Below are 14469 nucleotides of genomic sequence, written 5' to 3' on the forward strand. Positions count from 1 at the left end.
TCAGTTCACATACTGCTGAAGCCTAGCTTGTAGGATTTTGAGCATCACCTTGCTGGCATGTGAAATGAGCACAATTGTGCGGTAGTTTGAACACTCTTTGGCATTGCCCTTCTTTGGAATTGGAATGTAAACTGACCTTTTCCAGTCTTGCGGCCATTGCTGAGTGTTCCAAATTTGTTGGCATATTGAATGCAGCACTTTAACAGCATCATCTTTTAGGATTTTAAATAGCTCAACTGGAATACTGTCATCTCCGCTAGCTTTGTTGTTAGTAATGTTTCCTAAGGCCCACTTGACTTCACTCCCGAGGATGTCCGGCTCAAGTTCAGTGACCGCACTATCATGGCTATCAGGGACATTAAGCTCTTTCCTGTATAGTTCTTCTGTGTATTCTTTCCACCTCTTCTTAATCTCATCTGCTTCTGTTAGGTCCCTGCCTTCTTTGTCCTTGATCATGCCCGTCTTTGCACAAAACGTTCCCTTGAGATCTCCAATTTTCTTGAAGAGATCTCTAGTCTTTCCCATTCTGTTGTTTTCCTCGATTTCTTTGCATTGTTCATTTAAGAAGGCCTTCTTGTCTCTCCTTGCTATTCTCTGGAATTCTGCATTCAGTTGGATATATCTTCCCCTTTCTCCCTTGCTTTTCGCTTCCCTTCTTTCCTCAGCTACTTGTAAAGCCTCATCAGACAGCCACTTGGCTTTCTTGCATTTCTTTTTCTTTGGGATGGATTGAGTTGCTGCCTCCTGAATAATGTTACGGACCTCCGTCCATAGTTCCTCAGGCACTCTGTCTATCAGGTCTAATCCCTGAAATCTATTCCTCACCTCCACTGTATATTCATCAGGGATATGACTTAGGTCATACCTGAACGGTTTAGTGGTTTTCCCTATGTTCTTCAATTTAAGCCGAAATTTTGCAAGAAGCAGCTCATGATCTGAGCCACAGTCAGCTCCAGGTCTTGTTTTTACTGACTGTATAGAGTTTCTCCATCTTTGGCTGCAAAGGACATAATCAATCTGATTTCGATATTGACCATCTGGTGATGTCCATGTGTAGAGTCGTCTCTTGTGCTGTTGGAAAAGAGTGTTTGCTATGATCAGCGTGTTCTCTTGGCAAAACTCTATTAGCTTTTGTCCTGCTTCATTTTGTACACCAAGGCCATGCCTGCCTGTTATCCCGGTGATTTCTTGACTTCCTACTTTAGCATTCCAATCCCCTATGATGAAGAGGACATCTTTTTTTGGTGTTAGTTCTAGAAGGTGTTGTAGGTCTTCACAGAACCGATCAACCTGAGCTTCTTTGGCCTCAGTGGTTGGGGCATAGACTTGAATTACTATTCAAGCCTATGACACGCTGATCATAGCAAACACTTTTCCAACACACAAGAGACGACTCTACACATGGACATCACCAGATGGTCAATATCGAAATCAGATTGATTATGTCCTTTGCAGCCAAAGATGGAGAAACTCTATACAGTCAGTAAAAACAAGACCTGGAGCTGACTGTGGCTCAGATCATGAGCTGCTTCTTGCAAAATTTCGGCTTAAATTGAAGAACATAGGGAAAACCACTAAACCATTCAGGTATGACCTTTAACAGCATCATTTTTTAGGATTTTAAATAGCTCAGCTGGAATACTGTCATCTCCGCTGGCTTTGTTGTTACTAATGCTTCCTAAGGCCCACTTGACTTCACTTTCTAGGATATCCGGCTCAAGTTCAGTGACCGCACTATCATGGCTATCAGGGACATTCAGACCTTTCCTGTATAGTTCTTCTGTGTATTCTTTCCACCTCTACTTAATCTCATCTGCTTCTGTTAGGTCCCTGCCTTCTTTGTCCTTGATCATGCCTGTCTTCTACAAGCTAGGCTTCAGCAGCATGTGAACCGAGAACTACCGGAAGTACAAGCTGGGTTTCGAAGAGGCAGAGGAACTAGAGATCAAATCGCCAACATTCGCTGGATCATGGAGAAAGCAAGAGAATTCCAGAAAAACGTCTATTTCTGCTTCATTGACTACACTAAAGCCTTTGATTGTGTGGATCACAACAAACTGTGGCAAATTCTGAAAGAGATGGGAGTACCAGACCACCTTACCTGTCTCCTGAGAAACCTGTACGTGGGTCAAGAAGCAACAGTAAGAACTGGACATGGAACTACCGATTGGTTCAAAATTGGGAAAGGAGTATGACAAGGCTGTATATTGTCGCCCTGCTTATTTAATTTATATGCAGAGTACATAATGAGAAATGCCGGGTTGTTGAATCACAGGTCGGAATTAAGATTGCCAGGAGAATTATCAACAACCTCAGATACGCAGATGATACCACCCTAATGGCAGAAAGCAAAGAGGATCTAAAGATCCTCTTGTTGAGGGTGAAAGTGGAGAGTGCAAAAGCTGGTTTGAAACTCAACATTCAAAAAACTAAGATCATGGCATCTGGACCCATCACTTCCTGGCATATAGAAGGGGAAGAAATGGAAGCAGTGACAGATTTTACTTTCTTGGGCTCCAAGATCACCGCAGACGGTGACTGTAGCCATGAAATTAAAAGACGCTTGCTCCTTGGGAGGAAAGCTATGGCACACCTAGTCAGCATAGTAAGAAGCAGAGACATCACCTTGCCGACAAAGGTCCGTCTAATCAAAGCTATGGTTTTCCCAGTAGTAACGTATGGCTGTGAGAACTGGACCATAAGGAAGGCTGAGCGCCGAAGAATTGATGCCTTCGAACTGTGGTGCTGGAGAAGACTCTTACGAGTCCCCTGGACTGCAAGGAGCTCAAATCAGTCCATCCTCAAGGAAATCAACCCTGAGTGCTCATTGGAAGGACAGATACTGAAGCTGAAGCTCAAATATTTTGGCCACCTAATGCGAAGAGAAAACCCACTGGAAAAGACCCTGATGCTGGGAAAGATTGAAAGCAAAAGGAGAAGGGGATGGCAGAGGATGAGATGGCTAGATAGCATCACCGATGCAATGAATATGAACTTGAGCACACTCCAGGAGAGAGCGGAGGACAGGAAGGCCTGGCGTGCTATGGTCCATGGGGTCACGAAGAGTCGGACACGACTTAACGACTGAACAACAGCCACCACCCAATAGCCAATACTCTCTGGGCAGTTCACTACAATTAAAAACATTAACAGCAACATGATAAAACATAATATAAATGTTTAAAACTACAGTATGAAACGAAAATGAAAAAAGCTAAAATAAAACCTAGCAGCAGTGCAAAGATTTAAAATACAGGAAGGAAGCAATCTATGCATGCTTAGACACACAAAAATCCTACAACTCTCAGCATTTCCCAAACAGCCATGCTGGTAGGGGAATGCTGGGAATTATAGGACATTCCTCTGTTTAAACATGCAGAGAACTGCATGTTAACAGATATTTTTAAAGATTCAGAAACCCAAAGACTAAAATGCCTGGGAAAATAAGATCTTCACTTGGCACCGAAAAGACTACAACATAGGCACCAGGAAAACCTTGCTAGGTAAGTTAAGTTTGACACTAACTTTAATATTACACATTAGAAGTTATTTATGCTAGGTTGGATCCAGAGTTGTCATTCTGCAAACAGAAGGGTGCCTTAACAAAATTTAGCTCCTGATTGTTCCTAAGATATTACACTAAGAATTTGTAGGTACAAAATCCTATATACTAAGGGTGAACTCATTCTCCTAGTGTGGATCCTTATGTAGCCAAAATGGTATCAACAGGCTTGGAGGAATGCCAGTGTTTGCAGAAGTACAGTAAATCGGAAGAAAAACAAGGATCCATTACATCAAAAAGGAATCCTCACGATTTCATATGATTTTTAAAGGGGAGACCCCCAAAGTCACCATCCAATCACAGAACACATCTGTCTTCATGGACTGTACCAGAAAAATCAGAAAAACTCGTGGGTGCAGCCACGGCACAAAAACAGGGATCCTTGGCAGGGATTCTCTTGATTTCATATGATTTTTGTGGAGCAATCCCCACAAACCACCATCACATCACAGAGCATATCTGCCTCCACGGACTGACCCAGAAAATCATGGATATGGATCCACCACTCCCAGGCGCAGCCATGGTGCAAAAACATGAATTTGATGCAGGGATCCTTAGGGATCCTCATGATTTTTACAAGAAAGATACCTCAAAACACCATCATATAACACAGAACATTTGCCTTCAGGGACTGAACTAGAAAAATCATGGATCCACCACTCGTGGGTGCAGCCACAGCACAAAAACATGAATTTGAGGCAGAGATCCTTAGGGATTCTTATAATTTTTACAAGAAAGATACCTCAAAACACCATCATATCACAGATGACATTTGCCTCCAGGGACTGAACCAGAAAAATCATGGATCCACCACTCGTGGGCATAGCCACAGTGCAAAAACAGGGATCTATGACAGAAATCCTCAGGGATCCTCATGATTTTTACAAGAAAGATACCTCAAAATGCCATTGTATCACAGAACCCATTTGCTTCCACAGACTGAACCAGAAAAATTGCAGATCTGCCACTCAGGAGCACAGGCACATCACAAAAACATGTTTAGGGATTTTATAAGGGATCCACATGAAACCATGGTCAAATCATAGCTCACATGGATGCCCATGTACAGAACCAAATTACTGATCATGTAGCTGACCATTCCGCTACAGTACAAAAACACTGATTCAAGGCATGTATCGTCAGAACTGAACCTTAAAAATCCAGGATCCTGTAATCACTTTTTAAAACCCTGGGTTTTTAGGAGTGCATGCTACCTGATCTCCTGTTGTGAGAGCAGCTAAATAATCCAGGAATGTTTCATCCTTGGGTTGTTTGTCATGATGTGCGAACAAGAACGTCTGGCTTGTCTCTTCCCTTACAAGCCTGAGAAATAACCCCAAACTAAACCATGGCTTATTTTTCTGGGTTGATTGTGAATAGGCAAACCAGAGTTCTTGGTTTCATGTCACAACAAACTAGCAAGGGTCCAGAACATCCCTGGGTTGTTTTGGTGTTTCCACTCACAGCAGAGGCGATCAGGCAGTGTTCACCAACACGCTGCCACACTCACAACACAGGATTGTTTTGATATGTTTACGAGGTCTCTTTCTCCAAATCCATAATCAAATCAGCTCTCATCCTTCTATACTCACTGGGCTCTAAAAAGCATGTATCCATTGGAGCAAGGTGTTTCCACAGAACAACAACAACAGGTATATGAGGAATGGATCCTCATGAATCATCTTAATAGTTTTTACATGGAACACCTAAAATCAAATGTTAAGTCACACTTTACACCCTTATCTATGGAGTGTACCATGCTGTGCAAGCTTTGATCGGAAGCACGGTCTTCATGATTCTTGCACACAAGCCCCACCATGTAATCATAATGATATAAAAACCTATCTCTGAGGCACGAGATCTAATGGATCTTCATGGTTTTTGGAGGCATGCCCACCATCTAATTACAGCTCACATCCAGCTGCAGGTAATCCAATACAAGTAGGGATGTACAGATTTTGTTAGATCCTTTCCGTCTGTGTTTGTCGGGTGTTTTTAATTCCATTGGCTACTCACTTATGGAACTGGATTACTTTCTATGAGAATTATCTTCCACTTGCACAAATGCACGTTCTCACTAATGCTCATGAGCGTTAACGGTAATTGCATTATTGCAAGTTACACATTAGTGCTAATGATCAGTAATGCAAATCTCCCCCAAAAGTAAAAGAATGGTCTGGAAGTCCACAGAATCCGTGCAGACGAAGCTGGTTCACAGCAGAATCCACAGGTCGGATATATAGCAATCTGAACTCATTTGAATCCATTGCAGATTTTGCCAACATCCCTAATTAAAAGTATGTTATTTCTCTGCTCTTTTCCTGCTAAGAAGTGGCAAGTCAGTTAGCAGTACAACATCAATTAGCAATACAACATCAACAATTACAAAATAAAATAATAATATACAAAACAACACCAATATATTATTGTATAATAATATACAAAACAGCACCAATGTCTGTAAAAGAGAGCAAATATACAGATTCAGGGGGATAAAACCACAGGTTCAATTATCATTAAAAGCCTGGTGAAGAAGGATGCTCTTCACCATTTCTTGGCAGGTGGAATGAGAGGAGGCCAGGCACATCTCCCACAGGAGACAGTTTCAAAGCTTTGTTGCCAACACAGAGAAAGTGCTGTCCATTGTGCCAATGAAACTAACCTCAGACCATGGCAGAATGTGAAGTGGAACCCTCCCTCCAGATTTTGAACAGGTGGGCTTGATCACATGGAGGCACTGTATCACCCCTGCAGTGGGCGTTGAACTCTTAGGTCAGAAGTGCCAAGATAGTGATACATCAGACTCAAAGGTTTACTTACAAGGAGTACTTCATTGGGTAACTTACAGCACACAGAGGTACCCAATGGTTGGATCAGACAGCTTCTCTGAACCACAAGCCATTGGGTCTAATGGGTTTTATACAATATATGTTAGCCATGAGGCAGCATAGCAGCAGCAAGCACCTAGTGTTCATTCTCAGCATAAACAGCACTAGGTTCTCAGCACAGCCACCTGTAGCTCTAAGGTAAACCAACTCTGCTTCTCAGGCACATCAGTGATAAGACATTCTCCTCATTAGCAAGGAATGTTCTGAGAAGGCTGTTATTGGCCTTTTGACTCATCTGCACATGCTCAGAGGCTTACTAGCATGGGAATTGCACCAATAATGAACTTGAGCAAGCATTATGGGTCTCTAGGCCCCTCTAACACTACAAATTACTTGGCTATGCTCCTAGGGCCAACACAGGCACATGGCCCTTCATGAAATATTCGTTGAGGCTGGTAATGCTTCAAAGATGAAGACCAGCATTTTGAATTTGGCATGGAAACATACCAGGAGCCAATGTAGCTTAAAAAATATAGGAGCAATTTGCTGCAGAAAATTGGCTCCTGACAGTGGCCTGGGAGCTGTCCACCAATATAACTGGATGGCTACTAGTTCAACCACAATATGAGAGGAAGAAAAAGAAAAGATCAGGCGACTGTTGGTATGCTGCATTTTGTAATTTCTACATTACCAGAGGCAGAATCCAATAAGGCCCTTGTGTGTACAGCCAGCCCCACCAATTTTGTCCCACAAGTGGCCACTACCAGTGACGTAGCGCTTCTGGGGTCAACCCATGAGTGGAAACACAGATCAGCAGACTTTCCAGAGTTCAGTCCCTGGACACAGACATGATCTGTGATTTGATAGTGATTTTGGAGACATCCCCATCCAGGGGAATCATAAGTATCCATGCCTCAGATCCATGTTTTGTGGCATGGCAGCACCACAAATCAGTGGATCCATGATCTTCATAATGCAATCCATGGACACAGAAATGATCTGTGATTAGCTGGTTATTTTGGTGGCATATTCTGTAAAAAAAAAATCCATAGGACCCATGCCACAAATCCATGTTTTTATGCCATGGTGGTTCCGTGACGCATGGAAGTGTCATTGTTATGGATTCGTGTTTTTACATCATGCTTGCCCCATGAAGTACAGGCTCAATGATTTAAATACTTTGCTCTGTGGCCATAGATGTGATCTGTGATATAATAGTGCATTTGTGGGGCCACTATATTAAAATCCAGAAGACCCATAAGGAACTGCATCTTGAATCCATTTTATTTCTTGCCATCCTGGATCTGAGAAATATAGGATCCATGCCACTGACATGGACTTGCTTGGTGATTCAGCTATGGTTTTGGATGCACTACATATAAAATCCAGATGATCCATCATGATCCATGCCTCACATAAATGGTTCACACCATTTGAGGTGAAACAGAAGATCTGGGATCCACTGGGAAGCAGCAGATCTGGGATTCTTAGTGTGCATGCTTGGACAAAGATGAGTTGTATGCTTTGATGGGGTGGGGGGAGGGACCCAATGTAAAAATTCAGGGGATCCATATTGAATTATGCATCTTATCCATGGTTTTACAACATGACAGTGCTGTGAAGCTCCAAATCTTTGTTTTCTGTCACTCATTCCCTGGGCATAGATGTGTTCTGAGATATGATGGTGTCTGGGGTGCCTTTTCCTATAAAAATCATGAGGATCCCTGACTCAGATCCCTGTTTTTGCACGATGGCTGCACCCATGAGTGGCAGATCCATGATTTTTCTGGTTCAGTTCATGGAGGCAGATGTGCTCTGTGATTTGATTGTGGTTTGGGGGATTTGCTCTGTAAAAATAATATGAAATTAAAAGGATCCCTGCCTTGGATCCTTGTTTTTGCTCCATGGCTGCACCCATGAGTGGTGGATCTGTGAGTTTTCTGGTTCAGTCCATTGAGGCAAATGTGCTCTGTGATATGATGGTGTTTCGTGGTATGTTTCTTGTAAAAATGATCCCTGGGGATCCCTGCCTCAGATCCCCGTTTTTGTGCTGTGCCTTCACCCATGAGTGGTGGATCCATGATTTTTCTGGTTTGGTCCAGGAAGGCAGATGTGGTCTGTGATATGATGGTGGTTTGGGGGATTTGCTCTGCAAAAATCATATGAGATCAAGAGGATCCCTGTTTTTGATCATATGAGATCAAGAGGATCCCTGCCAAGGATCCATGTTTCTGTGCTGTGGCTGCACCCATGAGTGATGGATCCATGATTTTTCTGGTTCAGTCCACAGAGACAGATGTGCTTTGTGATATGATGGTGGTTTTGTGGATCTCCCCGTTAAAAATCATATGAAATCAAGAGGATCCCTTTTTGATGTCATGGATCCTCATTTTACCCAGTCCCCAGTAAATCTTTTTGGGGGGAAGGGAGCCCTAAGTTTGGGGTGGGTGGGGAACAGAAATAGCTCTTTGAGGACTGAGCATGATCAGTGAGCACAGAAAGTTGTATGACTGTTGCAGGGGTGGGGAAGAAGCTTTGAAGAGGGGGAAAGGAATAGAATAGAATGGAGTAACCTGGAAAAAAGCATGGCTAGCTGGCATCACTCCACAATATTTAGTTACAGGTCCCACTTTTAAAATAAAATATTCTAGATTTGGGATCTAAACCATAGTGAATGATATCAGTATTATGGAATGGTTTGATCACAAGGGAAGCACTGGAAGGTCATTTGGTTTGGGGGAAATGCTGATAAGGTATTGTGTGAGTATTTGCTTTGTTCCTGCTACTAGTCTACTGTGAGATAGGAACAAAATCAAGGGAGAGCCTGCATAAACGGATAAAAATCTTTAAAGGACTCGGGTTACTGGATCAAAACTAAGTATTTATCTATTTATTACATATGTACTTTGGACCTGTAGTGTCCATTCTAAAATGGTTTTTGAGATCATTACAGACCCACCCTCTCAATGATGGTAAAAGTATAATTTTAAAAATTGACAAATGTTGTGTCTTTTAATAGTCTCCTACAACCTGGAGCTTCAGCCTGTCGAACGAGAGGTCCAACACTAATCCTGGAGCTACCTGCGAGTTGTTGTTTCTTCTCCTCCTCCAAAAAGGAAAGGTATTCTGCATATGTTCTAGGACTAAGTATGCTGGCACTGCAAACAGGTTGTAGAATTACATTCTCTCCCCTCCACACACTGTTTCCTTTTCTTTTTCCCATTCCCCGAGGGTGAAGTCATAAAATCCCGGGAAACCATCAGCGGGCCAGGCCTGCATTCTTGGATTGGCAGAGGGAGTGAGAGAGAGGGATGCGGTGCGCCGCCCCCCGCACCGCCCCGGCTCCGCAGCCAGGCCTGCCTGCGCGGATTCTGAGTCAGCCGAGCCATTCGTTTTCAGTTTCGTTTCTTCCCGTTCAGATCAGAGCTCACAGCCTAGGAGCAGATAAGTAAGCTCTTCGCTGGCAGGGTTCATAGACTGAGGGAACGGGCCCGGAGTTGCTGCTGCAAAGTGGAAGCGAATAAGCTCCTGTAAAAGCTACCGCCATGCCCAAACTCACCATTAAGCAGAAGGAGGAGGTTGGGGAGCAGTTTATGCAGTTCCTACAAGACTCTGGCAGGCAAGCAGAGAGCCACAAAGAGGCAATGAAAAACATCTACGACCAGGAGTTCCGGTACAGGTAAGGGGCGGGGGGGAATTCAAAGGATTGCGTGTCCAGTAGCTCAGCTGTGGGAGAGACTCCTTTCTGTTATTTGGCCATGGGAATGGGGACTAAGGCGCTGGGTTTTCTAGTTAGCAAGGAGCCCACCTTAAGATAAGAAACAATAATGAGTAGGTGCAGGGGGCCCAATCCGCATCAACAACTTGGCGTGGCGTGGCGTGGCGTGGCGGGGTGGCTTTTAAGATCTGCCCCTGGTTGGAATGAGGGAGATCAGGAACTAATGCTCTGCATTCGAGCTTCGATGCTAACACTGAAGGTAAATTCTCTCTGCCATGAAAAATATGAGAAAACTTGAGTAGGGTTGTGGTGGGGAAAAGCCGGTATTGGAGAACAGTGTAAGGAGACGGAAGGGTGTCGTAGGTTAAGGTCAGGCTTTGAAACCTTGTTCATGCTGAGAAGGATTTTATTTTATTTATTTATTTATTGCATTTATACCCCGCCTTTTTTCCTCTTGCAAGGAACCCAAGGCAGCTTACATTATCCTCCTCCTCTCCATTTTATCCTCACAACAACAACCCTGTGAGGTGGGTTGGGCTGAGAGTCTGTGACTGGCCCAAAGTCACCCAGTGAGCTTCCATGGCCGAGTGGGGACTAGAACCCGAATCTCCCAGCTCCTAGTCCAACACTCTTGCCGCTACACCACACTGGCTCTCTAATTATATTATATTTATATTTATTTCCTGTCCTTCCTCACAAGGAGCCCAGAGCAACCTGATATATCAACAGAACCATAGGCTGTAAGGACAGTAGTTTTTAGGTTAGTATCCAAAATAAGTCAACCTGCATTTTATCAATTTAGGTGGAACAGCACGCTTTGTCTCAGTCTATATACCTCACCTTATCCCATGGGTTCAGTGTGGCTTACAGCCATTTTGTCTGCCTGTTTCTGGTCCCCAAGAACTTGTGATCAAAGGCTACAATCCAATACACTTACCTAGGAGCGAGTCCCACTTAACTCAATGGGTCTTACTTCTGAGTAGAGTGGTATTGGATTGTGCTGTAAATTATTAAGTTGGGATAGTTTGAGGAAACCCCAAAGGAGGGCTACCAAAAATAATACTCCCCTTATCCCAAAATAAAGCTCTTAAACAGCATGTGCAGTGTGTTCTGTTAATTTCCCTCTCCCAGTTCTCAGACCACAAACAAGTACATTACAGGTGAAGAGACTGTCTTGTTTTTATTGATCTTATGAAAGCTATCCTGGGAGTCTTTTCAGCTGAAAAGCTGGGTAAAAATGCTTTTAGAAACTAAAATGAACAGAAAATACAAATAAATAACAAAAGAAAGAGTTCCCTCCCCTGTTACGCTTTTTAAAAAGATTATTGGCGTTTAAATGGCATACCATTAAAGGTAGGGGCCCAGCTGAGCCGATGGAAATGGGGATGGCAAAACTTTGGCTTTCAGGTCAGTTTGTTTAAAATGGCGTCTCTGAGGGGAATGCCCAACCCGTGATAATGACTGTTCAAAGGGCCTTTAGAAGAGGTGTAGGCACTGGGGAAATGACACCGTTTGGCCTATTACGGGTATCTTATGAACAATTTTAGAGCCAAATGGCTTCCTAATGAAGCCACTTACAGTGTTGTACTGTAGTTGCGCACATGTGTGTGGCCAGAGAATATGCACAGTGCTATAAGTAAGCCAGGAGGCAATTTAGTAAATCATAATTCTTTATAATAGCAAACTTGGTGGCCCCACACCAACCAGCAGGGCAGTGGAACAGGGCCACCCACAGACAATATAAGGGTTTCTGTGCTGTTAAGAATTTGGGAGCCCAGAAAACGTGGCTGGGGGATTTTAGTTGGGGAACTTGGTGAGTGAACTGAATAGTGATCTTCACATGCTGTAATTTCCAGAAGAACAAATTTATTACAGGAAAAGAGCAGAAGAGACCACGCTGTGTCACGGTTAAAATAAAAAAGATGCCTGTTAGTGTTTCTCAAAGTAGAAGCTTCTGCATACAAGCAGTAGCACTTGTCTTACTGATAATAGGTGTATTAAGGAGCCAAAGTTCACAGTTCTCGAAAATGTGGGGGATATGTTCCCCCCTCCACCATTAAGATTGCTGAAAAAGAGAAGTGAGGGCACAAGTATTTGGTTGCTGCAGGCCCATTTATCTCAGATTTGAGATGCAGGAAGAAGGGGATGTACAGATGAGGGTGTGTGTAGGATATTAACTGCCTTGCTTGGGGGGGGGGGCGTTATAAACAGAATGGTGGGATATAAATAAAAGATGGCCAAGGAGAAGCTGTGCATTTCTGTAGAGGACTGTAGCTCAACAGGGTGGTTAGAAGTTCCAGAATGAGGAGAGGAGCTTAGGTGAGCAGGGAAGAAATGGCATAGACTGAGGGTGAAGAAAGTAGACAGCTATACTGAAATAGGTTTCTAGACTGGTCTTGAATATTGGTGGGATGCTGACCAGATTAGAAAAGGAATGCAGCTTCTTCAAATGTAAGTCAGGAAAGAATCTACTACATCACAATTCCTTCTAACAGCAAACCTGGTGGCTCTGTACCAAGCAGTAGGGTAGTGAAGCAGGGCCACCCACAGACAAGAGAAGGGTTTCTGCATAATTGGAAGACTCCAGATATATGCACGAAGCCCTTACGTAAGAACTGAACATTTGGAAAAGGTTTAAAGCCCTGACAATAGGAAAGCAAAACTACTGAACAACCATCTTGCTTTTTAAAAAATAGCTGGTGACAGGGTTGCAGCTGAGGTGGCTTCTTAATCCCACAACGGTCATCACAGGCTAGTGAAAACAGCCTTGCCCTGAGGAGAGGAGAGATAAGGTGGAGGAGTCTGTCAGGTAACTTGAATGAATTTTCACAATGTGAAAAGAACAGCATACAATTAAGCCATTGATTAGCCTGTGACAAACTGCAAGTAGTTTTTTGAGCTCCACTGTGTTTATTGTACATCCGTTCAGACACCATTCAACATAGAAAAGCTGAGTGACCAGCTTTCTCTTGAGTGACCAGTTTCAGCAAGAAGAAGAAAAAAAGGGGAGAGGGAGTTAATTCTCATAGCTCAAAAAAGTGAGCCGTATTCCAAATGTAGAGTTATGGGTAGATATTATTGATTTGTGAACCGTTTAACTGCCTGAAATATTTGTAGCTTTACATCATGGGATAGCGTACTTGAGACTATTACCCAGACATGAAAAAGAAGAGTTACTTTGTTCCTCCAAAAAGGTATAGAAGGAAAGGGGGCAGAGGTTAGGAAATAACCTACATGCATAAAATAGTAATACTGTATGTGCAACATATTAAAATTATGACATACGAATCAGTACGGTTAAAAAAACTGTACAAAAGTTGTTACAGCAATCCTCCGCATTTCCAAAAACAATTTATCCACTGCTCAATCATTACAGAAATAATTTTGCAAGCCTTGAGTTTTGGCACAACTTTTGAAGATTTTATGTAATTGCACAGTGTGCTTATTTAACACACTTTGTTTGGAAGCTTACTGATTTGGATATCAAATATTTAATACATTGAATATATATAAGATATGGATTAGATTATTCCCCTTTCCCTCCTGCACACTTCTGGGATTATTATCCTACTTTAATATACACACATCTTGTCAAACAGCTCTTTACCCTCTGGATGGTCCTCCTTAGGATTTGAATGACATCTTACATTTGAAGTAAAGTTGGTAGCAAATGCCTTGGCAGTTTCAGAGCTGGTGTGGTATACTGGTTAGAGTGTTGGACTGGGACTCAGGAAATTGGGTCATAGTTCCCACTCGGCCATGAAACACTGGGTGACTTTGAACCAGTCACTGATTCTCTGCCTAACCTCACAGGGTTGTTGTGAGGATAAAGTGGAGACAAGGAGGACCATTTAAGCTGCCTTGGGTTCCTTGCAAGGAGAAAAAAGGCAGGATATAAATGTAAGAATAAAATAAACAAATAAATATTAACTGGGGAGGGTGGACAGGAGATAAGAAAAAATTGAAAGAGAGAGGGGAGAAATTAACTAGCCTGGAGAATATGAAGTGAGACAAATATTCAGAAATGTCAGATTCTCTTATAGAATCATAGAATCATAGAATAGTAGGGTTGGAAGGGGCCTACAAGGCCATCGAGTCCAACCCCCTGCTCAGTGCAGGAATCCAAGTCAGAGCATCCCTGACAGATGGCTGTCCAGCCTCGTCTTGAAGGCCTCCAGTGTGGGAGAGCCCACCACCTCCCCAGGTAATTGGTTCCATTGCCGTATTGCTCTGACACTCAGGAAGTTTTTCCTGATGTTCAGTCGGAATCTGGCTTCCTGTAACTTGAGCCCATTATTCCGTGTCCTGCACTCTGGGATGATCAAGAAGAGATCCTGGCCTTCTTCTCTGTGACAACCTTT

At 43.0% G+C, this 14469-nt stretch overlaps 2 protein-coding genes across 10 annotated transcripts in view; both read left to right on the forward strand.

The window, feature by feature from the left end:
* Positions 1-9767, forward strand: part of CAPZA1 (capping actin protein of muscle Z-line subunit alpha 1) — a 53887-nt gene extending 44120 nt beyond the window's left edge. Inside the window, exon 11 of the mRNA XM_084853463.1 lies at positions 9410-9767. The gene's annotated coding sequence lies outside the window, so the exon portion shown is untranslated. The remainder of the gene's footprint in view (positions 1-9409) is intronic.
* A 95-nt stretch (positions 9768-9862) lies between these two features.
* Positions 9863-14469, forward strand: part of MOV10 (Mov10 RNA helicase) — a 38311-nt gene continuing 33704 nt past the window's right edge. For 8 of the 9 annotated variants that reach the window (XR_014790666.1, XR_014790667.1, XR_014790665.1 and 5 more), the window contains exon 1: positions 9863-10069. Coding sequence is in view for 3 of the 9 variants with exons in the window: in XM_084853455.1 (XP_084709581.1) it covers positions 9936-10069 (134 nt within the window). In the remaining 6 variants the exon portion in view is untranslated. Of the gene's footprint in view, positions 10070-12804; positions 12918-14469 lie in introns of those variants that run through there. The other variant, XM_084853457.1, reaches the window with a different exon arrangement.

This window comes from Heloderma suspectum, chromosome 4 (genome assembly GCF_057233095.1).
Source record: "Heloderma suspectum isolate Gila_16-S chromosome 4, 16-S_ref, whole genome shotgun sequence".
Lineage (NCBI taxonomy): Eukaryota > Metazoa > Chordata > Lepidosauria > Squamata > Helodermatidae > Heloderma > Heloderma suspectum.